This window comes from Penicillium mononematosum (genome assembly GCF_028829835.1).
Source record: "Penicillium mononematosum strain IBT 11891 chromosome Unknown utg000002l:1.0-8112719.0:1.0-8118358.0, whole genome shotgun sequence".
In the NCBI taxonomy this organism is placed as follows: Eukaryota; Fungi; Ascomycota; class Eurotiomycetes; order Eurotiales; family Aspergillaceae; genus Penicillium; species Penicillium mononematosum.
This window is the reverse complement of record NW_026643272.1, coordinates 4,328,927-4,351,907: the sequence shown is the minus strand read 5'-3', so window position 1 is coordinate 4,351,907 and position 22,981 is coordinate 4,328,927. Positions and strand designations below refer to the sequence as shown.

General features: G+C 49.4%; 11 protein-coding genes across 11 annotated transcripts; 5 read left to right on the top strand and 6 right to left on the bottom strand.

Annotated features, from left to right (window-relative positions):
- Positions 1-1,052: 1,052 nt before the first annotated feature.
- On the bottom strand, positions 1,053-3,281 carry N7519_003439 (chaperonin-containing T-complex subunit CCT5; the record flags this gene model as incomplete). Its single annotated transcript, XM_057290217.1, has 10 exons — positions 1,053-1,097; positions 1,150-1,238; positions 1,301-1,619; positions 1,679-2,327; positions 2,381-2,670; positions 2,745-2,828; positions 2,881-2,974; positions 3,070-3,118; positions 3,180-3,197; positions 3,272-3,281. The coding sequence occupies 10 exons, from the start codon at positions 3,279-3,281 to the stop codon at positions 1,053-1,055; spliced, it is 1,647 nt and encodes a 548-aa protein (XP_057151419.1).
- Positions 3,282-3,643: 362 nt separating this feature from the next.
- On the top strand, positions 3,644-4,694 carry N7519_003438 (Chromo domain/shadow; the record flags this gene model as incomplete). The annotated part of the gene is made up of 6 exons (XM_057290216.1): positions 3,644-3,650; positions 3,721-3,856; positions 3,910-3,952; positions 4,004-4,543; positions 4,596-4,621; positions 4,676-4,694. The coding sequence occupies 6 exons, from the start codon at positions 3,644-3,646 to the stop codon at positions 4,692-4,694; spliced, it is 771 nt and encodes a 256-aa protein (XP_057151418.1).
- A 341-nt stretch (positions 4,695-5,035) lies between these two features.
- N7519_003437 (putative transcription factor Rap1) lies at positions 5,036-6,762 on the bottom strand (the record flags this gene model as incomplete). The annotated part of the gene is made up of 4 exons (XM_057290215.1): positions 5,036-6,121; positions 6,203-6,443; positions 6,498-6,583; positions 6,640-6,762. The coding sequence occupies 4 exons, from the start codon at positions 6,760-6,762 to the stop codon at positions 5,036-5,038; spliced, it is 1,536 nt and encodes a 511-aa protein (XP_057151417.1).
- A 415-nt stretch (positions 6,763-7,177) lies between these two features.
- N7519_003436 (DHHC family palmitoyltransferase) lies at positions 7,178-8,417 on the top strand (the record flags this gene model as incomplete). Its single annotated transcript, XM_057290214.1, has 3 exons — positions 7,178-7,266; positions 7,320-7,473; positions 7,530-8,417. The coding sequence occupies 3 exons, from the start codon at positions 7,178-7,180 to the stop codon at positions 8,415-8,417; spliced, it is 1,131 nt and encodes a 376-aa protein (XP_057151416.1).
- Positions 8,418-8,907: 490 nt separating this feature from the next.
- On the top strand, positions 8,908-11,831 carry N7519_003435 (Ataxin-10 homo-association domain-containing protein; the record flags this gene model as incomplete). Its single annotated transcript, XM_057290213.1, has 3 exons — positions 8,908-9,080; positions 9,145-9,594; positions 9,644-11,831. 3 exons carry the CDS (start codon positions 8,908-8,910, stop codon positions 11,829-11,831), a joined length of 2,811 nt encoding a protein of 936 aa, XP_057151415.1.
- Positions 11,832-12,715: 884 nt separating this feature from the next.
- On the bottom strand, positions 12,716-13,009 carry N7519_003434 (Zinc finger RING-type; the record flags this gene model as incomplete). The annotated part of the gene is made up of 1 exon (XM_057290212.1): positions 12,716-13,009. One exon carries the CDS (start codon positions 13,007-13,009, stop codon positions 12,716-12,718), a length of 294 nt encoding a protein of 97 aa, XP_057151414.1.
- An 828-nt stretch (positions 13,010-13,837) lies between these two features.
- N7519_003433 (uncharacterized protein) lies at positions 13,838-14,639 on the bottom strand (the record flags this gene model as incomplete). Its single annotated transcript, XM_057290211.1, has 3 exons — positions 13,838-14,115; positions 14,216-14,566; positions 14,624-14,639. The coding sequence occupies 3 exons, from the start codon at positions 14,637-14,639 to the stop codon at positions 13,838-13,840; spliced, it is 645 nt and encodes a 214-aa protein (XP_057151413.1).
- A 659-nt stretch (positions 14,640-15,298) lies between these two features.
- Positions 15,299-17,068, top strand: N7519_003432 (putative oxidoreductase, FAD-binding; the record flags this gene model as incomplete). The annotated part of the gene is made up of 1 exon (XM_057290210.1): positions 15,299-17,068. One exon carries the CDS (start codon positions 15,299-15,301, stop codon positions 17,066-17,068), a length of 1,770 nt encoding a protein of 589 aa, XP_057151412.1.
- Positions 17,069-17,326: 258 nt separating this feature from the next.
- Positions 17,327-18,201, top strand: N7519_003431 (uncharacterized protein; the record flags this gene model as incomplete). Its single annotated transcript, XM_057290209.1, has 2 exons — positions 17,327-17,488; positions 17,548-18,201. 2 exons carry the CDS (start codon positions 17,327-17,329, stop codon positions 18,199-18,201), a joined length of 816 nt encoding a protein of 271 aa, XP_057151411.1.
- Positions 18,202-18,604: 403 nt separating this feature from the next.
- On the bottom strand, positions 18,605-20,108 carry N7519_003430 (mannose-1-phosphate guanylyltransferase; the record flags this gene model as incomplete). Its single annotated transcript, XM_057290208.1, has 4 exons — positions 18,605-18,631; positions 18,688-19,863; positions 19,938-19,994; positions 20,046-20,108. The coding sequence occupies 4 exons, from the start codon at positions 20,106-20,108 to the stop codon at positions 18,605-18,607; spliced, it is 1,323 nt and encodes a 440-aa protein (XP_057151410.1).
- Positions 20,109-20,632: 524 nt separating this feature from the next.
- On the bottom strand, positions 20,633-21,235 carry N7519_003429 (uncharacterized protein; the record flags this gene model as incomplete). Its single annotated transcript, XM_057290207.1, has 1 exon — positions 20,633-21,235. The coding sequence occupies one exon, from the start codon at positions 21,233-21,235 to the stop codon at positions 20,633-20,635; it is 603 nt and encodes a 200-aa protein (XP_057151409.1).
- Between the last annotated feature and the right edge of the window lie 1,746 nt (positions 21,236-22,981).

The following is a 22,981-nucleotide window of genomic DNA, read 5'->3' as shown; positions in this document are numbered from 1 at the left end:
TTGTGCATGCAGAGGCGATCTGATCTCCGCCTGCAAGGGTTTCTTCAGGGAGGAAAGAAAACAAGTCGGAGTTACCACTGACGCTCGCATCAATCCAAACAAATGTCATTAGGAAAGATGAAAATACAGAATGACAAGAACCAAGTAGCCAACGCATCGTCCATTTGATAGAACATCATGACCTAACCACGCATGCAAGGCTTCAGGTGCTGTTTGAAGAAAGTATACATCGACCGCCTAATCTTAAGTTCAAACATTAAGATTTAACTCTCGTATCCGAGTAACAAGACAATGTCTATCCCCTTGATAAGACAGGTCACCAGCTACCTAGTTCCGTTCGTCCATTACTTCAGAAGACCTTAACGGGAAAGAAAACACGGAAAGAATAGGCACCCCCACAAATGCGCACCGAGGTTAGACGGAAGACTCCGAAAAGCCAAAATTGTCAGTTGATGTTGTGGGAGTGCGTTTGTCTTCTGCGTTGTTGTTCCTCGGCATATCGGGTGACCCTCGTGAACACAGACAATCCCACACGATCCCGAATGGAGGCACGGATCTCTCACGAAAATGAACCTGTCTGCCGGTGTGGACACACTGATTGAAATGGCTTAGATTGTTTTTACGTGCCGTACTGGTATGTATTTCGCTCTTGCTGTTTCAGCAAGGACTTCTGGTAGATATCGTGTAGTCTAGAGGCAGAAGGAATGGCACCGAATCGGAACTCTGGGTGTTTGGGGTTTATGCGTGAGACGAGTATGTCATACCGATATTGCTCTAGCTAAGTGCACCTGTAAATGTGCATGGCACTCATATTAGTTGTTATGAATCAGATGCCGTTCTAGCCTATGGCATGTGTATCTACATCTATAAATGCTAGTCGAAGATTCATATCAAGAGAGGGACAAGAAGTGACCAGATAGAGACATTATCAATCCTTTCGTTTTTATTGAAACTAAAAGGGTTCTATGTAAGGGACCATGTTTTTACATAGCGAACCAAAATCATCAGTTTTTTTCTTTTACCATCGTGGAATAGGACTAGAAACTAGTGGTCTAGAACTCGGACTGATCATCACCAGAGATAATGACGTTGTTGATCTGGTTGAGGGTTAGCATCGAACGCGACAGGAAGAGTGAGTGGGAGCTGTACCTTAAGAACCATACGGCACAGCTGGGTAGCAAGTAGAAGTTGCTGGCGCTTGCCAATCAGGGGGTCGATAGCGAAGTGCTCACGCATATCTAAAGAATCTAAATTAGCCCAGGAACGAAACTGAGTATGGAATGATATTCTAGGGGCATACCGTTGGTGCCAGTCATCATGCAGTCAACACCGAGACGGGTGTTCTTCTCCTTGACCTGGCGCGACTTGATAGAGGCAAGGGTCTCAATGGGACTCAAGCCAGAGTTCTCGGAAAGGGCCAAGGGAACAGCATCCAGCGCATCAGCGAAGGCGCGCATAGCATATTGCTCAATACCGGGACTCTTAACAGCGGCGTCCTCAACGGCGATGGAACAAGCAATCTCAGCAGCACCACCTCCGTAGACCACACGGTTGTCGCGCACCAAGTTGCGGACGACACACAGAGCATCGTGTAGTGACCGCTTGGCCTCATCAATGATCTGTAGCTGAAGTTAGCTACCGTCACATCTCCCTACGCATGGTGCGGAGATTGACTCACCATCTTGTTACTTCCACGAACGAAAATAGTCACTGCGCGGGTGTTGGCACACTCCTCAATCACCAGCATCTTCTCTCTCGTAGTTCCGAAGCTCATCTCGCGGACAACACCAGCCGTGCCGAGCTTGTCAGAAGACAGATCCTCGAAGCGGGGCACAATACGGCCGTTTGTGGCAATGGCGATCAACTCAATCTCAGGCCCACCAACCCACCGAACGGCAGGCAAGTCATTCTGGAGCAAAAGGTGGTTGGCCTCATCATCGAAACCCCACTGGCAGATGACCAGGTTGGCACCCGATTCCTTCAGTTGCTGGATCATCTCTGTGAACTTCTCCTTCTCATAGTCCTGCAGCTTCTTGAATTCCTCAACAGATGTGATATCAAGCTTGTGCTTGGTCTTGGGCTTGGGAGGCTCAAAGGGACAGGTCAAGATGGCCAATTTGGCATCCCGAACTTCGTCGGGCATCTGAGGGTGAGAGAAGTCCTTGTCCACAATAACACCACGGACAAGCAGAGAGTCCTCGAGGGATCCACCGACCTTGCCGTCAACCTTGATCAATTCAAAGTCGACATCCTTGCGCTCAAAGTCGGCAACCGAGAGCACGGCATCAACAGCGATATTCGCGAATTGGTCGTGGGACTTGGATACACTATGAAAGCTGTCAGCATCAACGTGAACTAACATAAAGTTAGAAATCCATACATCTTGCTGCCCAGACTGGTCTTAGCCACTTTGAGGAGGTTGGTGGTATCATCTTTGCTGAATGTAATTTCGTCACTGATTCTGTCGAGCTCGGCGATGGCGATTTCGCAGGCCTGATCGTATCCGTCGGCTATCCGGATGGGGTGGATGCCTTTGTCAATGAGGTCCGAGGCTTGTTCAAGCATGGCCGCTGCCAGCACCACGACACCGGTTGTGCCATCACCGATCTCCTCATCCTGAGACTGAGAGAGTTCGACCAGCAGCTTTGCGACGTTGTTTGTAATCTCCATCTAACCATAACCATCATATCAGTCTCTCGAACCAGAATTGGATCTCTCCGGGGAAAGGGCTTCGGGGGTCGAACCTGTCCGAGGATAGTTGCGCCATCATTGGTGACGGTGATATCGCCGTCGGGGGAGATCAGAATCTTATCAAGACCACGGGGACCCTAAAAACGAGAGTCAGATCTCTTTCCATCCATCGCTTGCCGAGTGCCATACCAGAGAAGACTTGACAATGCTAGCCACCGTCTTGGCGGCAACAATGTGTGACTTAACGGCCTCAGTGCCATGCTGTCTCTTCTTCTTTCCCTGACTGTTTTATGAAAAAGACCCGTCAGCCCCAGATCTCAAGCGTCCAACCCTCAATGGTATTTTGAAACGGAGGATAAGGCGTAGCGGTGAACGTACTCCCGAACGACAATAAACGGCCGTCCCTGCTCGTCCTTCAAGACCGAAGCTACCCCTTAATGTCAGCGACTGAATCCGTGTTGTAGCAAGTTATTCGAGGGGGTAATCACCCTGAGACATATCAAGCTCTGTTGAAAATCAAATCCCACATAGTTAGCCAGAGCACATTTGAAGAATGAGGGGTATGGGGGTGCGGCCTTACGCATTGCCATGTTGACGGTGGGCTGCCACCTGGCAAAATATAAAGATTTTTAGAAAAGAGGACACCGACAAGGAGACCAAGAGGTAATCAAAAGTAAGTGCCCAGGTGACAAAGACAAAAGCAGTGAACTTGTAAGTTGAGCCTTGAGGGGGAGCTTCCCGAAATGCACTTTTGACAAATGAAATTCTGACTGCCCAAAGCGGTATAGCGTATCTTGTCCGCCTTCAACGCGTTTCTGCTTCTTGACTCGTCCAATTGCTCTGGATGCGACAGTCTTACGTCTGATTTTACATCTGCAATTGAGGTTTTATTCCTCCAGTCGCCAATCTGTTTTCTAAACTCTCTAGCTTCATCTCACCCTTCAATCGAAACATGCCTCGTGAGTGTTTTCCCCCAATGTTGATGTGTCGCGCGCGCAATTGTGAGCCATCTTGGTTGACCCGCCACAGCTCCCGTTGAAGATATGTCCGACGAGGAATCCGGCGATATTCCTTTCAGAACTGCGCCAGAGACAAATGGAAATGATGACCAGGACTCCCCGGAAGACGAAGGAGACGAAGAGGAGGAGGATGAGGAAGAGGGACTGTACGTTGCGCATTCCGGCCGACTGGTGGATACATGTTTCTAACTTAATGCAGCTACGTCGTTGAGGATATTATTGACCACGCCTGGCTTGATGATGTATGTTCACAATGCTCAGTCTCATTGGGCCGAGAAGCTAATCAACTATAGGGAACCCTCAAGCTCTTCGTGAAATGGAAGGGTTACGAGAAGATCGAAGACCATACATGGGAAGACGAGGATAGTCTCATGTACGTCTATGCACTCGTTGAGCTTCGTTATCTACTGTGCGCATTTATTGACAAAGACCATAGGGAGGGAGCCCGCGATATTGTCACAGCATACTACAAGAAGATCGGCGGTCGCCCGAAGAAGAGCGCAGAGAAGCCCACTCCAGGAAAGCCAGGTCGCAAGCGCAAGTCTATGGGTGATTCAAAGCTTGCTAAGCCCTCACCGGCCCCCGCAGGGAGCGAAGCCAAGAGACAGCGCCGAAAGTCAGCGCCCAAAGAGACGACCAAGCAAGAGACCCCCTCGTCGGAAGATAATAGCGCCCAATGGCTTCCAAAGGGGAAGAACTGGGACAAGGATGTGAAAGAGGTGGACACAATTGTCCGGGAGGGTGACGCAGGTCTTATGGCCTGGCTCGAGTTCAACAATGGACACAAGGCGAAACTATCTGTTCAAGCCTGCTACGAAAAGTGTCCTCTGAAGGTATGTCCTCGACCGTCCCAAAAAAGCGACAAGGATACTAATTGCAAACTAGATGCTTAAGTTCTACGAATCACACCTGTGAGTCAGGCCCTCCTATTGAAAGCGAGAAAGCGTTCCTAACATCTCTCATAGGGTCTTTAAGGATAATTAAATCCATCCTGTTCACCGATAATGGATATATCACCAACTCGAAAATGGTACACAAGTGTGATATTTCTAGGCCATTTCTTCAATCTCCGATGTGCAATAGCGAGTGGCCATCGCCCCAATCCCCCTTGGCTACTGCGACCAACGCGTTTTAAATATGGCCCTTACATTGATGTTTATTTTTGAGTTCTAAATTCCCCTTTGCGTTCTGGGCAGGTCAACACCGGTGTCTTCGGGGAGTATTTCGTTTCTAGTTGCACGCTAATGTTCATGTACTTCACAATTGCAACCCGTCCATTGTAGTCGTCCTTCGTGCGCTTTCTCAAATTCCACATCTCATGTGTATCATTCAATGAGCCCTGTCTGCCGAGCCATGCTGAAATATTCCCATCTATCCTTGTACGCTTCTGAGCCGTGTTTCGCCAACGCTCGCTGCACACGCGAATATTCCCCCGCTTGTAAACAGCTATCGTCCTCGGCTGTCCAGACCCCGGGCATATCCTCGGGAATACCCTTCCCAGCGGTGAGGTATTGGAGAACCTTATCTGCCATCTCTGGGACCATGCTTGTACATCGCAGAGCCTCGAAGACGTGGGATTCTTTGGCACCTCGAGTAAGGCGTTGATCAATCCAAGTATCCACATCGGGCGCATCCAAGGTGTCATCGTCAGTCGTCTCGGATGCGGGGCTTGATGGCAAGAATGGGAGTTCTAGGAAAATAGGGTCCACTGGGTCTTTGAAGATATCCTTGACTGGTGGTCTGGGTTTCGGTACTTGTTTCTTGAATCGGCCAGACTGTGCGAAGGCATTGTCACCCAATGGTCGCGGTACAGGCGGTGCTGACGGTTCTGCTACATTAGTTGGTCGTTGTGAAGTCTCGCGAGTGACGCGACGAGGGGTTTGTATGGCAGGGTCCGGGACTGGGAAGAGACCCGGAATTCCAAGGCCTTGAAGCGGTCCTTTATCTGACGACAAGACACTGGGAGAGCCTCTTTCTGGCCGTGTAGTAAAGGGTGGTGTGGCTGCCACGTTTGATGACTCTGGCTGGGGTTCCCGGCTATCAGGACGAAGACGATGTGAGGAAGGGCCCGCAGTTGCAGTAGCTTCAATGGCTCTTCTTTTCATGGGTGAAGCATCTCTTCGTCGTTGAGTCGGCGGTTCAGGGACCGGATCTCGTTTTCGTTTTGGGCTGTTTGCTGTACTTGCTTCCGCCGGAGCAGGTGGTGCCAGCCAGGGGACCCTTGAGCTAGATTTTGCTGTGGATGCTTCCGGGGAAGTCCGGTCAGGTAAAGTCTTTGGACGTTCGCCTTGGGATGGCGCAGACCGTAAAAGCTCGTCAAATGATAATGGGGTGCCGCCACCTGGACGGCCCTTACCACGCAGGTGCTTCAGATATCTACTGCGCCAAGACTGCCATGGATGACTGGGGAACTGCGTGCTACTAATTAGTATCTGATTTATATGTGTGTCCCGTAGTCTTGACAGGAGCACTTGGGCAGGAGAACATCATACCAGTTCACCCAAATCCTGGTATATTTTGTTACCTTGGATAGGCACCGTTCGGTCTTGTCCATAGGCTTCAACCCAGTCGAACAGAAGTTGATCCTCTTTCAGGGTGTAAAACGATCTTGTGCTTTTCGTAGGAATGTTGGATGCGCCCATTGGACGAGGTACAGATGGCCCAGCGCGGTGGGCTTCTAGATCTTCGAGTCGTCCCTTGTTGATGGAACGCTCTACATATTGATAAGAGAAACTAATTTTAGATTAGTACAGATTGTGAGCCAGTAAAGAGTTCTGTATTCCGTACGTGTCCGAAGGCAGGTCTTTCCTTGTATGATCCACCAGCTTCACATCAGCATCCTTCTCCATCAGCACAACAGTGCCACCATATTGCTAGATACTCATTAGCCTCCGCAAGCTCCAAACAAGAGAAGGCGTTCCCCAAATACCTTGATTAATTCTTTAAACCTCGACCTTTGTGGAACAGTTAGAGATAGCCAGAATCGTGCGCCTTGAAACAGATTCATTGTCGCAGTCTCAGCGCGAGACGATTCATTTTTGAAAGACGCCATTTCACCTCATCAAAGACCAAACCTAAAGAGTTTTTCTTTGAGCTTCCACGCCTTAAGGTAGGTCAGCTTTGTCTGCGACGCGGTATCACGTGTTGACGTGTCGCAAGGGGCCCTTTCCCATTCAACAGCGGGCTATGGGGCAAGATAGGTGTTGTTTTGCTAACTTGATCGTCAGTTCTTATGTTCGATAATATGGGATCCCGACAGTCTCCACCGACACGGGTCATAGATGTAATGGTCGGTTCACGCCGAGACGAACACGCGGTCACGTGGCATACACAAAATTGACGACTTGCGATGTGAATATGTCAGGCGACCACAAGTCAAGGAATGCAGGAACTGTGAAGAATATCACCGGAAGATGCAGAGCAAATAGTATCTCCTTTGGACTTACTGAGAGAACTTGAGCTTCAGAATGGGGGCCCTCAGAACCGTTGGTCTGGTGATACTGTTGGTCTCGGTGTTCACCTTTATCGCGCTGTTTGGCAGGCTGCCAGCTTTCCGGTGGGCAATTTGCCAACTTGCAAAAATTTGAAGCTCTGTGCTGATTGTTCTAGGAAAACTCCGGTCGCCTGGCTCCATCGGGCACTGTGGGTGTACTTCCCGAATGGAATTGCCGTTGTCGATAATCGTTTGTTCGGCGGGAGGATAGTACGATGCTGGAATCGATCTGGCAGCTATGTACTGAAGGAGAACCACCCGCTCGTTCTGGTGGGTCACCAAATTTATCATTACTTACATATCCACATACTGACCATGAATACTAGATCTTCTTTACCTCCTTGCTGGTCATTGGAGAAGGGCTCTTTGTCCCGGCCGCGTGGCCTCGGCTTTCGAGCATACATCGAGTCTGGGTACCTGCAGCTATCATCTTGCCATATTTTCTGCTCTACAAGTGTGTTGTGACCAAGTCATTTATCACGGCAGAGAACCATGAGGAAGAGATGAGACGCTATCCGTACGATCGAGTCCTTTTTCACCCCGGGCATCGATGTAGCACCTGCAAGTTCCTCAAGCCAGCGCGCAGCAAGCATTGCAGCTTCTGTCAGGCCTGTGTTTCTCGACATGACCACCACTGTGTATGGCTGATGAACTGCGTCGGAGCCAACAACTGCGTGTACTTCATCTCGCTTTTGGTCTCCCTTTCTGTGATGTTGATTTACGGCTCCTACCTTGGTCATTCCATACTCTCTGAGGCGCTGAAGCAAATGGTTCCGCCAGAAATACAGGAGGCCATGCAAGGCTGGACAGCCTGGATCAACACATGGGGTATTGTGATCACTGCTAATCCCAAGATTGGGACAGTATTCCTACTGATGGTTATGACTGCCCCGCTGGCAATATCTTTCCTGGCATACCATACGTATCTCATCTGGGCTGGGGTGACAACTAATGAGAGTGCCAAGTGGTCTGATTGGAAAGATGATGTGGAAGACGGCTTTGTATTCAAGACAAAACTAAGTCTCATCTTCGACAGGTCCCTTCCTATGGATCTATATGATGAGCTGTGGCCTGTGCATACTGACCAAATCCTTGTCACTGATGAATATCCTCCAACTGAAGGATGTTTATTGGCGTCCGACTCCAATTGCATTGCCCATCGCCGGCATCAGACTTACCTCCTGACCCTCGATGGAAGCGACTCCGCACTATGAGAGATGTCGACAACATCTACGATATGGGCTTTTGGTATAATCTTCGGGATGTGGTGGGGTTATCTGTCCGTCGAATCTAAGGAGACATCTGGTATCTAAGGTCTTTGCATATAGCATCTATGTTAAATCCGGGAGTTCCTGGTTTGATTCAAAGGAATATCTAGAAATAGTGGACATCTACCTGATTTACGCTATCTATTACATATACCTTGCAACTGTATACATTCAAAGTGAGACAGTCAAAGTGGAAATGGTATTTAGCTCATGATCGTATGAGGATATGTGGAATGTATAAAGTCACATACTAAGGGCGATGTATCGAGGCGGAGAGCGCGGAATGGGCGAATGAGCGATAACGATAACATTCGTGCGGGCGGAAAATTTGTCTCTCCACACCTCCGAATCTTTGATTCTCTCATCCCACTTTGATCTCCCCGCGCTGTTTACCGTTTGAACGAATACGCGTTACGGCTGGGATAAATTTTGCAAGATGGCAGATTCCAAGCCATTATGCACGCCAGCTGAGCTCATGCTCAAGGTAATCCTTGCAGGGACACTGAGCCACTACGAAGTCCGGGGCATGATCGATGACAAGCGCTTGGAGCACATGCTTGCCGCTGGGAAGCAGATCCTGTACAAGACACACCAGGAGAGCGATGTTCGGTAAGACCATAATTTAATTGACCGTTTGCTTTGCTTCGTATACTAATCCGTTGTGCCCTGCTAGTCACAATCTCGGCATGTCGCCTGATATTTGGCAAGGTCTCACGAACGTCCTCACCAAAGCAATCCCCGTCCTCGAGTCCCAATCTTTCGCGTGGAAAAGCCCCGCAGCAAGTTACGAACACTCATCTGCCAATCTAATCGCATACAATTATTTCTCGCTGGTCAAAGACATTGAGCGCTTGAATGATCTGTGCACAATTGCTCGCAACCTCCTCGCCACAACCAAGAAGGCACAGAACCTCGCAGCGGAAACCGGATTTGATCAAAGGATTCTAGCTCTCATCGACACCTGTGTTCGGGTCACCGCTCGAGGATTCGATGGCGAGCAAAATGCGCGAAATGAGGAGCGATGGCAGAAAGTCGTCAACCTCTACAAGCGCCTTCTGATTACGTGCCTCCAGTACCTTCATAACTTCATTATGCACAACGAGCATCGCAAGATGGTGCTCTGGTTGGATCTGTTTGGCTACCATTCCACCGCTGATACGAACATCATAAAGCCCAAGGAGCCTTTGGACGACGCCAGCTCGCGAGAAGGTGTGGCACCCATTGTACAAGTTGGAGAGCGTGTCATCAACCCCCCCGATTCGCGCACTTTACGACCAAACTGCGGAGGATTTGCTATTGGAGACTATCGCCAAGTTCCCGCGCGAGCCGGCAACTATCAAGGAAGAGGCTGCCATGCTGCTTCTGGCCAACATTAAGGATCACATGGAGAGGATTTTGGGGCGTGACCTCAGCGCTATTCAGGAGATGGGCAGAGACCCAGACCAGGTCAAGGATATCCGGGCTGCTTTGACTGCGATACTCGGGGCTAAGGTTGACGGTTGGTCTGATCTCCAGGACCGGGCTCGTGAGATCCCGGCTGCGCTTCCCGAAGAAGGGCACGAGGAGCCTGAAGACCACGATGACCAAGAACAGGACGATCACAGGGAGCACGACGAGGAAGAAGAGGAACACGAAGTCACCAAGAAGAAGACCATCCTGACTATTGATCGCAGTCTCACGGCTGGTTTCCCTCGTCTTTGCTGGGCTGATCTTCCAGAGATCAACGATTTTGGCGCTGTGGATGGACCTGTTACAGATGAAGATACCAGTATGCCCCGGTCAGCTCAATCTGCCGCCGAGACCCTCCAAGAGGCCAAGGACGAACTCATGGCTCGGCTCCAAGAGCCATCACATATCGATGGCGACGAAGAGCATGACTATGACCACGGCGATGCACACACGGTGGGGGATGATGACTCGCACAGCCTGGATCACATGGCTGACGGAAGCGTTGACGGAGATGGCGAGGATGACGTGGATGACGATGGCGTCGATGGAGAAGCTGATGACGAAGAAGAGGAAGACGATGAATACCGTGGCCGTCCTGGCGATCAACAGCGGGGTCTTCTGACAGATATCCCTCTGGTCCTTGGACCGGCAGAAATCGAAGCTTTGCCTATGATTGTTCAAGCCGGTATTGTGGACAGCTTTGGCCTCAAGGGCGGCGAACGGAATGGATCGAGGAACATGCAAGCGCTCCGTTGTCACATCCTGCTCACGCAGGAGACAGGACGTAACCTACTGCGTGAACTACTGATTTTCATCGCGGCATGGGATCTTCCCGACGACGAACTCTACTTCAAGATGATGGTCCAGATCATGGAGGCCGTGCTTAAGAACGGCCTTATGTCTCATGCCTACTCGGACTTTGGTCAACCCAAGGACATAATTTCTCCGGCACAGGCCGTTGTGATCAAGATCCTCACCCACATCTTCCGAGCCAAGTACTCTCCTGCTTCGGTGACAGGATCGGCTCAGCCCAACATTCCTCGCAACCCGAACTCACTCAACCGAGTTGATATTCTTACTGTCCGATACATCTTCACTATCTTCCGCGGCAACATTATCCCCGAGACTTGTGCTCTGATCTACCTCCAAGGCCAGATCCGCGCCAACCGGGCTCTTTCCGAGGACTTCCCGCTCAATCTATGGGACATGGAACGGGTGTACGAAGGTGTCTACCAGTTTTTGGAGTTCTTCGCCGTGTTGACCGAAAACAACGACTGGAAGAACCTGCTGGTTAAATGGGAGATTGTCTATGACTTGGTGACGTTGATCAAGGAGTTGGAAGCAAGCATCCCCAAGGGCCAGCTGAGCCAATTGTCCTTTGGCTCCGTGCCCCCTCCTCCCCCCCGAAACGACACCACAAACGATGCCCCGAGCGCTAGTCCTCCAGCCCCTGTTGCCGTCGAACGTCCTTACGATCCCAGCGACCCAGACCCTGTTGACACAGGCGCCGGCAGCGTCGACTCTCGACCCGAGTCCCCTCCCATCACAGAGGATCCCTCCGAGTTCGAGTGGCGCAATCTCAAGAAGCTGGTCGTGCTTGTGCTCTCCTCGCTTGTCTGGAAGTGTCCCGATGTGCAAGAGCAGATCCGTCGGTACGGCGGTGTCGAGGCGATTCTCTGCTGCACTGCTTTCGATGCCCACAACCCATACATCAAGGAGCATGCTGTGATGTGTCTCAAGTTCTTGCTGGAGGGTAACCGTGAGAACCAGCGCCTTGTCGAGGAACTCGAGGCTCGTGAGGTTGTCAGTAATGACGGCGGCGTGCTGGAGCGGAGTGGCTATGAAGCGATGATTAACCAGGCAGGCAAGTTGGCCATCCGGCCCAAGGCTCGGGCCGAGGAAATTTCATGAAACATTGAAGTTATGTGTGATGAATTCTGTACCGCATACTGTACATAGAGTAGACAGGAAACGTGAATGATACTTCTGAACGATTACAATTGTTTTCTTTTCCATAAGATCCATGATTTCTATGCTTTCTATGTCTCGATATTTAACTGGAAACCCATGGGCGGTGGTTGCTATTAGAACTACCTAGGTACCCATATATTTCCAAGAAGAAAGTGGGTCTATATGTTCTGATGCCTGAACATCAGATGTTTCTGCCTGAAGATCTTCCTGGCCTACAGGGAGAAGATCAAGGACCTTATTGTCTACAAGATTATTCAGAATAACTAGGTCAATTAGGGTGATAGGTATACATTTCAAGCTTAGCAAATTGATTTCTACCATCGACCAGCAAGGTAGTCGTTACTTGTAATTGATGTCTAGGCTATTTCGACAGCTGTCTATATCCGACCTTTTTACCAGGAATACAGATATTGAATTGGTTACTGTTCGAAAGTCGCCTATAATCCTTATCTCCACCTTTCCACGGCGTCTTTATAGACGCCTCCAAAACTAAGATAAACAATAACAGCGCCTATGATAGATATGGTTGATATAGAAATATCTACCATATGCACATCCAAACCCGTCGGCTTCACCAAAAGGTTATTAGCCACGGGTACAGCACCGAAGTGCTATCCCAGAATATACCACAACCCTACCCACTCCACTTCCATCAAGGTGAGCCGCCTCGAAAGACATGGGAGTATGGGGCAGGGAACTGGGTAACCCACTCGGGCCGATATCTCATGCGCTATCCCTACGCATAGGAGGCATCCAGATATTCGGTCTTTGCGTCTTGCGTCTGTTATCGGAAGGTATTCTGACAGTACATATGTATAAAGCGGTTAAGGGGATGGGGGTTGATCATGGTATTCAGACAAGTATCCAGCAAGCTGGATCTTGCGACCAATGTCAGTTTCCATCTGCTCAACGCGCCATGTCAGTTCCTTGACGTCCTTTAGTAGATAAAGGCCCGACTCCAGATCGAGAGTGCGAGTACTACGCAGTTTCGGCCAAAACTGCATAGCTTGGTACTCTGTCCACTCCTTGACAAGAATCATGATTATCATGATGGTTAGTCCCAGTACTAGAGAAAAGGAAACAAGGGCGAGGGTCTCCCAGGGGGATGAGAGAGACATTTTGATAGTTGGAGGGGTTGGGATACTCACTGGTAAGTATCTAGATTGCCAAATGGGCTTGGGGTATATGAACCTGGCGAGTGTAGGTTAGGGAGTAAGCAGTAGATAGAGTCGTTGGGGGAGGAATGGAAGAAGATACTCTGGTAATATGTGATACTCCGCAGAAGTCACGTCCTGTGACTCGGTTCAGGTATAGTAAAAGATGATATGAGTTGTAGAGGGGATGTCATCTGGAATGATGAATTATATCAATCAGGACTTGGGGACTTGATATTTATATGTGAGCGGCGGTAAGATCCTGGACGAGGACTGACAGCTTAACAATGAACTTGTATGCCCTTTGTTAAGAATGTGATCAAAGATATAGAACAAAGACATCAACGAAAATGCCTTAAATTTTGGTCAAAGAGAGAACCAAGTCCTTTGAAGCAAGTTCAATAGTTAGATTGTGAAAGCCATCGAAGGGACAAAGGACTCGGATATCGTCGAGGTATGCCTCGAGGTATTGACTCGAAATGGAGGTGCCAATGCAGTTCTGGATCCAAGACACCTAGATCATATACCTAAAACTCCATTGTTGACCTCCTTTTTGTCATTTCCCGCGCCTATTTGCTTTATTTACCTGCTCGATAGCTTATGTATTTGTGTTCGAGTAGACACAAGAATCAAGATATGTCAGTTTACATTCAATATCAATTTGATTGAAATGTACATGATCGATCGATGCAACGGTCATTCACTCATGCTAAGATAGGCAATACTTTTATGTAGAATCCATCACAGACAGTTGAAGACGCACATATATGCACAGTCTCATGTCGGATCTCTTCAGCCATACATGCCATCCCATTCCTCCTCCTCATCTTCCTCAACAAGCTTCTTCTTCGCCTCCGCCTTGTCTCTCAGCTGCTTCGCAAAGTCGACACGGTCAAGCGGACACGTGCCGCGCAGCCGCAACCAGGGCCGCACACACTCCAGATCGAAGCGGTGTGTAGGGTGGCAGGGCAGCTGGACGACGAGCGGGTAGGGATCTTCCACGAACGGGTTGTTGCAGATAGGGCAGGTATCAGAAGGTTTGAGGGATGCTTTGGGGACGCGGTCGAGCACTAGAAAGATGCAGATGTTAGTTATGTAGACGACAAAGAAATACCCCACTGATTGCGGGGGAAGTTGATGGACACGGCGAGCTAGGGGAGTGCTTCTTACTATCGCAGAACTCTTCGTCGACACCTTCCACCTCCCGCGGTGGCGTATCTGCCTGCGCGAGCAGCGACTGGATCATCGTGGTCAGCAGATCGCGACCGGTATCTGAGTCTGCGTTATCAGTGCCCTCTTGCGCGCCGGGCTGCGGCGCTGAATCGGTCTCGCGGCGCATCATGTCCAGTGCCTCTGCGAGTGAGAAGAATGCCGCGCTCACATCTCCTGGGACGGGGACTGCATGGGGTTTGTGGTCTGGAGCTGGAGTGATCTGGGACAGGGTTGAGAAGAAGGTGGAGAGGTCGGGGCGGCGGCGTCGCGCGGACGGGGCTGTTGAGGGGTCGGTAGTGTTGTGTTCGACTGGAATGGTGTTAGCTTTGGAGGTTCTGGTTCCATTTGAGTGATGTGGGTGCGTACTTTCGTAGGTCGACATGGTGGGGGATGGAGGACTGGCAGGCTTTCGGAAGCTGTTTTATGAGGAATCTGGGCGGGGAGAGCCCTTGTGTTCTGTGACACCTTTGAAATTGTTTGCTTTTGTTGTACAAGTTTGAGCTGTAAAAGGGAAATGCAGATCGGGTGAAGGTGGTTGTTTTTTATAATGGAAGTTCCCCGAAGGCAGAGTCTCGATAACGCGGCGGGGCAGTTCTGATTGGTTCGTCATTATACAAGCTTAAGGCCCTACGAAATTGATATATTAAGCATCAAACGATGCATATTTAATAATTGCAGGGGATATAACGGAATAGTTATAATCCTTTGGGTGGCTTGGGAGCTTCGAGAGAGTGACATTGCGATATATATTCCTGAACTATGCCAACTAAAAGGCTATTTAGAACACCACATTGTCGCGCACTCTAGGATAATCTCATTATTAGAAAGGAAATTGATTCATCCTAAATAGTTACAGAGATATGTCACATAGAAACTATTCGTGGAGCTTCCAGGTACACATACATGCCCCTGTCATCTCCAGGGCCTGGGCAGGGCAGGATGACGCGATGAACAACCCCCACCCTTGAGATACCTACGTTCTCTCTTGCTTTCAACATGGGAGGTCTCTTAGCTTTCCAATATCTCCAGTCTCCCTACTCGATGACCTCACTGCTAACAAATACTGTGCCCTGGCACGAGGGCGAGGAGAGATTACACCACTTGCTTCGAGTCCCTCACGGCGACAACCCGACTGCCCCGTACCTGAGCGCGGGAGCTGCATCTCTTGTTCAACAGTCACCGCTACTTGCCCTAGGTACATTAGATTCCAAAGGCCGGCCATGGTCAACGATATGGGGCGGCACAGCTGGCTTTGCAGTACCAGTTGCCGAATCGCTAATCGGGCTTCAGACACAAGTGGACACCAAATACGACCCCGTTGTGCAGGCATTATTGACCGGCAACCAGACCGATGCATACACAGGAAAGATGGTTTCGGGACTTGCGATAGATTTGGAGAATCGTCGGAGAGTGAAGCTGTATGGCAGGATGGTGAAGGGTTCACTGTCTGACGGAGACGCAGGACAGGCACAGGTTGTTGTCCACATTGAAGAGAGCCTTGGGAACTGCCCCAAATACTTGAATAAGAAGCGTATTGTACCTGCGCAGCCTGAACCCAAGTTGATCTCCGACTCGCCACAATTGAGTCCTACTGCAGTTGAGCTACTCTCTCGTGCGGATACTATGTTCGTATCCTCATCGCATCAAGCAACAACTATGGACACAAATATCCGTGGTGGTCCGCCAGGATTTATGCGTGTTGAATCAAACAATGCTATCGGTGCTGTTATTGTTTATCCTGAGTACTCGGGGAATAGACACTATCAAACGCTGGGGAATTTAGAGACCACCCCGCTGGCTGGTTTTGCTGTTCCCGATTTTGAGAACGGCAACGTCCTTTATTTCACTGGATCGACCGAGATATTAGTTGGGAAAGACGCAGCTGCTATCCTGCCAAGGTCAAACCTCGCCGTGCGAGTCACCATTGCTGCTGCACTCTTTGTTGAAAACGGGTTGAGCTTTCGTGGCGAGGCCGGAGATCCCTCTCCATACAACCCTAGCGTCCGATATCTCGTCAACGAAAAACATGTCCCTGGCACCAGAGAAGATAGTGGTTCGGATGCATTGGCAACGTTAATAAAAAAAGAAAACATTACACCATCCATCCAACGGTATCGGTTCCGCATCTCCGGCCGCAAACCGCTTTCATGGAGTGCAGGACAATATGTCACACTGTCATTTGAAGACGAGCTGAATATGGGCTATACCCACATGCGAGATGACGATCCAACCAGCCTAAACGATGACTATGTTCGAACCTTTACCGTGTCTTCATACCCCGGTCGCAATATACCCACCGATCAATTCGAGATCATGGTTCGACGACATGGTCCCGTTACTAGATATCTATCTCAAGTAAATGAGCGAGCTGGCCTAGAAGTACCGCTCAAGGGATTCGGGGGAAGCTTCCGTGTGTCTGGAAAGTCCATTGTCCCCTACGTGGCGGGCGGCATTGGCATCACACCCCTACTCGCACAGCTTCCAGAGTTGGATATCTCCCAGCTGCGATTATTCTGGTCAATTTCAATGAATGATCTGGGGCTCGTGCATGATGTTTTCCAGCGGTGGCCACAGTTGCCCCTATCAACGACTTTGTTTATCACCAATGTGGAGCTCGATGGAGCCGATCGGCAGATGTGGGACGGCATTGAGTCGTCTGGGGTTCAAATGATACGACGACACATGCAGGCTGGGGACTTAGACCTTGCGCTAGCTGATGTTTGGTACCTCTGCGCGGGTGTTGCCTTGAAGCGGATGGTTCTAAATTGGCTGGTGGGCAAGAATGTGGTTTATGAGGATTTCAGCTATTAAAGAAGGGGATATTGAAGCCGACATCTGGATCTTGATATTACGTTTGAAACATCTCCGTAATTTAATTTAGTCAATTTCTTATTTGAAACAATCTATACCAGACATTATACGAAGATGCGCCGAAAATAATATAAAAATAGCGCCATGACGCAGCCCCAAACGTGTCAAAGTGGAGCGCCGATCATGAAGTTGTTGATTGTAGGGGTTTCTTTGGCAGATTCCTCTTCTTCCATCTTCACATCTCCAACATCTCTCGCCATGCGATCACCCTCAGTCAAACCATCGGCGTACCCGCCGTTGCCATTCCATCTCATCCGCTTCCTAATCGCCCTCTCCTCACTCGTGGTAGGCGTGATCTTGGCAGTGTTTACCTACCACCTCCACGCCGATGGCTACAAACTCCCATATTCATTCCTCGTCGTAAGTAAACATCCAACTATCCCTCCCAAATAAATATAAACACTAACAAATCCCACCAGCTCTTCGTCTCAGCAGGCCTCTCCCTCCTCAACATCATCCTAACCTCAATAATCCACTGCAGCTGCGGCCTATCAACAAAACTCTCCATCTCACTCAACATCCTCCTAACAATCCTCTGGGCACTATCCCTAGGCCTGCTGAGCTGGAGCCTAGCAAGCACAATAACAACAGCCTGCACAACAACCTACTGGGGCAACTCAACCGGCATCTCCGTATGTCGAAGCTACAAAACCCTCTTCACATTCACCGCCATTGGCCTGGTCAGCTACATCGCCGCCGTCTGGCTGGACGTGATTGTCCGTCGTCGCCAGACCCGTCTCGGCGTCTACGACGCCATGGGATCTCAACCGGGTCTTGATGATTCGGGCGCCTTTGATGTCAAGATGGATGAGCGGCACAGCGAGTCTACACCTGCCTTGCATGATTATGATAATGTGCCCCCTGCGATGTCTGGTGCCCATGGACAGGGACCGCCGGGTTACGGGCACAATTTGGAGTATGCGCATGCTGGTGAGGCGCAGAATTATTACGATACTGCGCCTGGTATGAGTCACCGTGGTGCGCCCAGAGTGCGCTTTAGTGCTTATGATCAGGGTGGGCAGCAGAGGCCGGCTCAGAATACGGGTATGACCCTGCCATGTATCGCTGAGTGATTCTTTGGTGCTTGGGGATACTTTTCTTTGTCCTTCTTCGATTTGACGACAGCAAGCGGGATTTTACGATATTTATCTGGGGTGCATCTCAGGGTTCATATTCGGGTGTTTTGGGTTCATGACACGGAATCTGTATGGCGTTTCGAGGGATCAATTACTGGGATATGTTCATGGGGAAATAAAAACACTAGTATAGCAGATAGCAATACGAGAAATCCAACGACTCTTCCATTTTGGGTTCGTTCTAGATAGATTAAAACAAAAAGATCCTTAGATCGGCTGCGCTCACGAAGCAAATAACCATCCAACCATAAGATAAGATGAGATGAGACAAACCCGACAATGAAGCCGTATCAACGAGAAGATCAGGGTAAATTTCGACCAAAGATGACCAAAACTCAGTTTACATAATGACCTCGTTGGAGACATCCTATAGGAATTGTTAGTTAATGGCACATATAAAATAAAACAAGAAAGAATACATACCCGCTTGAGCTCCTTGTAAGGCAGACACACGCAGTTCTGCACGCGGACCTCATCGCCAACGCCACACTCCTTGCCAAGAATGGTAATGCTCTGCACCTTGATACCCTGCTTGACAATGCTGGTAGAGTGGCTGCCCACGGGAATGGGTGTGCCCTCCACGCGAGCCCAGGCACCGACACGGCTGCTCCAGCCGATAATCGAGTGCATGACACAGGCGTCGTGGCGGATCTCGGAGTCCTCAAGGACGATCGAGTCCTTGATACGGGCACCGGCGCCGACCACGACACGCGGGCCGATCGAGACGTTCGGACCGAGCTTGGCGGTGGGGTCGATGGAGGCAGTGGGGTGGATGTAGACCGGAGGCACGATGGTGGCGGAGGGGGCAGTGAGTTCAGGGGACTCAGCCTGGAATGCCTTTTGGAGGTACAGGGCGTTGGCGGGCACGGCGGAGCCGGCGGACTTGATCTGGCGCCAGAAGTCCTTGGTTTCGTGGACGAAGAAGCGGTTGCTGTCGGCGAGATCGGAGAGGATGTCTTGCTCCAGACGGAGGACCTCGCTCTTCTCGGCGTCCTCGTCGTCTCCGGTGGCGATGAAGGAGGACTCCAGGTTGTCGGAGGAGGGGTAGGAGAGGAGGCGGGGGCGGGTGGTGCGGCGCTTGATGGCGCTGCGGATGGCGGGGAAGATGCACTCGGTAGCGAAGAGGTAGACGCCGCAGTTGATCAGGTTGGAGATGTGCGATTCGGGCTTCTCGACGTAGTGCAGCACACGCTTGGTGTGCGAATCGGACACGATGCATCCGAAGTTCGTTGCGGTGTCGTTCGATACGCGTGTACCCAGGATCACAGCCTCGGCGTCCTTCTCCTCAAATAGTCGCATCATCTCGCCCAGCGGGAATGAGCAGCAGACATCGGCGTTCAGCACGAGCAGCCGCTCGGGCTTGCCCTTGAGGATCGCATCACGGAAGTGGTACAGCCCACCTGCGGTGCCCAACGCTGTGTACTCCCGTAGGTAGAGGATGCGGAGCTGGGGGAATTCCTTCGAGGCATCCTTGATGAAATCGCGGAATACACTTTCATCATAGTATCCGACCAAAATCACTTCGCGAACATCGGGGACCTTGGCCACCGCCTTGAGGCAGTGGTGGATTATGGGGTGGCCGGCGACTTCGAATAGGGGCTATGGGAATTGCGATGTTAATTATTATCCAGCGCAGATCCATATGGACGATCAAATGAGATGCAGATGCATACCTTGGGCACATCGAGCGACAATGGGCGGAACCGAGTGCCTCTTGAGGGGCCTCCGACCTGTGGACAAGGTGTCAGTCATTGTTTATTCGTGATGATTCCAGTACTCACCAAGATCACGGCCTTGGTGGAAGCCTGAGCACTGTGATTTTCACGCATTGGTATATGAAGCATGACGGTATGCAAGGGGATGTGAGGACTAGGATTATAAGAACAAAAGGCCAGAGAGACCCTGAAGCTTCCAAAAACGCCAAGCCGACGCTTTCGGTGGGGCACCTGACAACATTTTACTCCTTTCGGTCTTAGACATTTCAATGCTTCGCTGATTTTGTCTCATTTATGCGATGGACAGTTTGATTTTGATACTATATATATCTACCCCTTGCTGATGACTATTCTTGCAATACCTGACCATTTCAACAGTTGTGGAGTACTGGGGTCTTGATAACCTCAATGACGTGCCCTTCATTGGCAGTCTGTTCCTATACAATCTGACAGTTAGGGCTTGGGCCAAGGTATGCGCAAATAATATTCTTTGCAGCATACACCGTTCACTGAATCTCGTTCGCATTCTCGCTCAAGTTTCCATTTAAGCATAGATTATATACATCTTCTGGCTGCTCTTGAAACCCCCTCGCAATATCCACATGCATTTATGATACATTCGTCCTTGTCAAGTTAGAAACATGCGAAACCATCTAATGCTCCGAATTCTGATCTTCGTTACTAGCAACAGCATCCTCAAACCTTTGGCGAAGCGACTTTTCATACTCCTCCTTATCATGGAGCTTTGCAGTGAGCACTTTTTCAACATCAGGAGCCCAGAAGTCCGACACAACCCGTGCAAAATCGTCTTTTGACTGATAAGAAGGTGCAAAAAGGGGGTAAATACGTTGAGAGAAGAGGTTGAATAGACCTTTCGGACTGTCCAAAGCATGGAAATACCAAAAGTTTCCGACTTGCCAATCATTTCTCATAAGATTTGTCCTATAAGAATGGTCATTGTTGATAGGAGGAGTCTGTTTTTCTTCCTCCTCAAAAACACCAACAAACTCTTCGTAGGCCTTACTAAAGGTTTCAAGATGCTCCTCTGTTAGTTCATCGACTGAACAGCCGGTCAACCAGTATGGAGGGTGCAACGTCTCCGCAGGTAGTGAACATACCCATTCAAGATCAATCACAAATTTGATATTCCAATCACTGTCAACGAGTATGTTGCTAGGATGGAGATCGGCCAGTCTGAAGAGGAAGGGCCCTTCTCGGAGCTCTTTATTAGAAAAATGAGGTAGGAGCGCTTTCATTATCGTCAATCTTACTATCTAGGCTCGGCCATCCTCCGCATCGCTTATAGAGTTTGGTTGATGCCGTATCCGACTATCATAATAAGACAAAAGATCGAGGTAGTATGCGTCCGCTACTAAGTAGGTCAGGCTTCGGCTGATATTGGTCGGAATTCCGCCGTTCTCTAATTGGTGGAGTCGAAGGGTGAGAGGTCGATTAGAAAGTAGCAAAGCTCCATTTGAGTCTAGGGTCCATGATCATATACGGGGGAGTGGTATCTGACTTAATGAAAGCATCATACGTGAAAGCCCACGAAAGAGGTTTGTTCTTTTGGCTTGCTTATAGCGGTCTTTATCCCATGTTTCTGAAAGCATTTGGACCTTTGAGTTGCCAATGTAGTCCATCACCAGATACCCAGTCTCGAGTAAGGCCAGACGTTGATGAGATATATATAGGGACAGGGTAAGGAGAGCCCTATGCAGGCAGGGCAACCCTCATGTTATTGCATTTGAAATAGCTACCACATAAATAGATACTCTACCTACGTGGGTTTGAAGATACTGTCATATGTACACAAGAAAAGAGGAATTTCGGGACCTTGAGATAATTAGCCAGTTAGCAAGAGCATGAGGGCCGTCCACGTCCATAGATATATAGAAGGAACGGCATATAACCGAATTAGATCAATGGCATATAGCGAGACATTTATGAAGTTTTTGTATCTACTCTCTGTCCACCCTGGTGTATCAAGTTGGACAATTATCTCGTTTTGTATTCGACTTGGTCTCCTAGATTCGGGGAAATTGGTGTCATTTAAAGATGCTATTTTCCAATGTTGGCAATATCTATGAATTCAATCACCCCTCCATGTACATATTTTGCTATCAATTGATGTTAATATTGAGATTATCCCATCCTATATGGATGCCTTCTCAGTGGCAGACTGAGTGCTTGTTTGCCAATATGGCTGGCCTCTATGAAAGTGCAAGCTTTGCTGTGAATATATATGGACTGCTTTCCATTGATGTTAATCTATACAATTTCCTTAGTCTTTGTATTTTTACTCTACTCACTCTGTTTGCCATTCATCTTTATGCTTTTCCCTTGGTGTATATCTCTACCGCTCTACCACATTCCAACACTGAAGTTTGTAGTACGCATTTCCCGAGCTACAACCCCAGAGTATGAACCATTCTGATTGATTACTCTCATTTTGCTACCACCTTGCTCTGGCCTTACTCTTACTTTGCTCTCACATTCATTTCACTTCGATCCAATGTTTACCTCATTCCTTGCTTTTATCTCACCCGATCCTTTTTGTTAAAGGTCATATGACCTATGCCGTTTGCTCCCTGTCATGTACAACATATTCAAAGTTCCTCTCAGAAGTTTCCTCTCGCTTCAACACACTTGATATTTTTGGATCCTGCTATACGGTGCTTTCACATCTACCTCCACTCAGTTTATGACTGTCTCTCTCGGATGAAGCTTCTAACTGCATCTCCAACACCTTCCTGGTGCCGCATACGCACCACCCCACTGCCGTTGTCTCTGCACCAATAAGAGATCGCTACCCCACTGCCGAGATCCTGTCTCGATACCTCATTCGTCCATCTCCGAGCCACCATCATACCTTGACCAATCAATTGTCGACCTTCCATCAACACTCTATATGATCGACTACACTCAGTTGCAGCCACTCCAATCACCAAATTCGACGATTTAGCCAGCGACCGGTCGAATAGAGCTCTACTGACCCCATACCC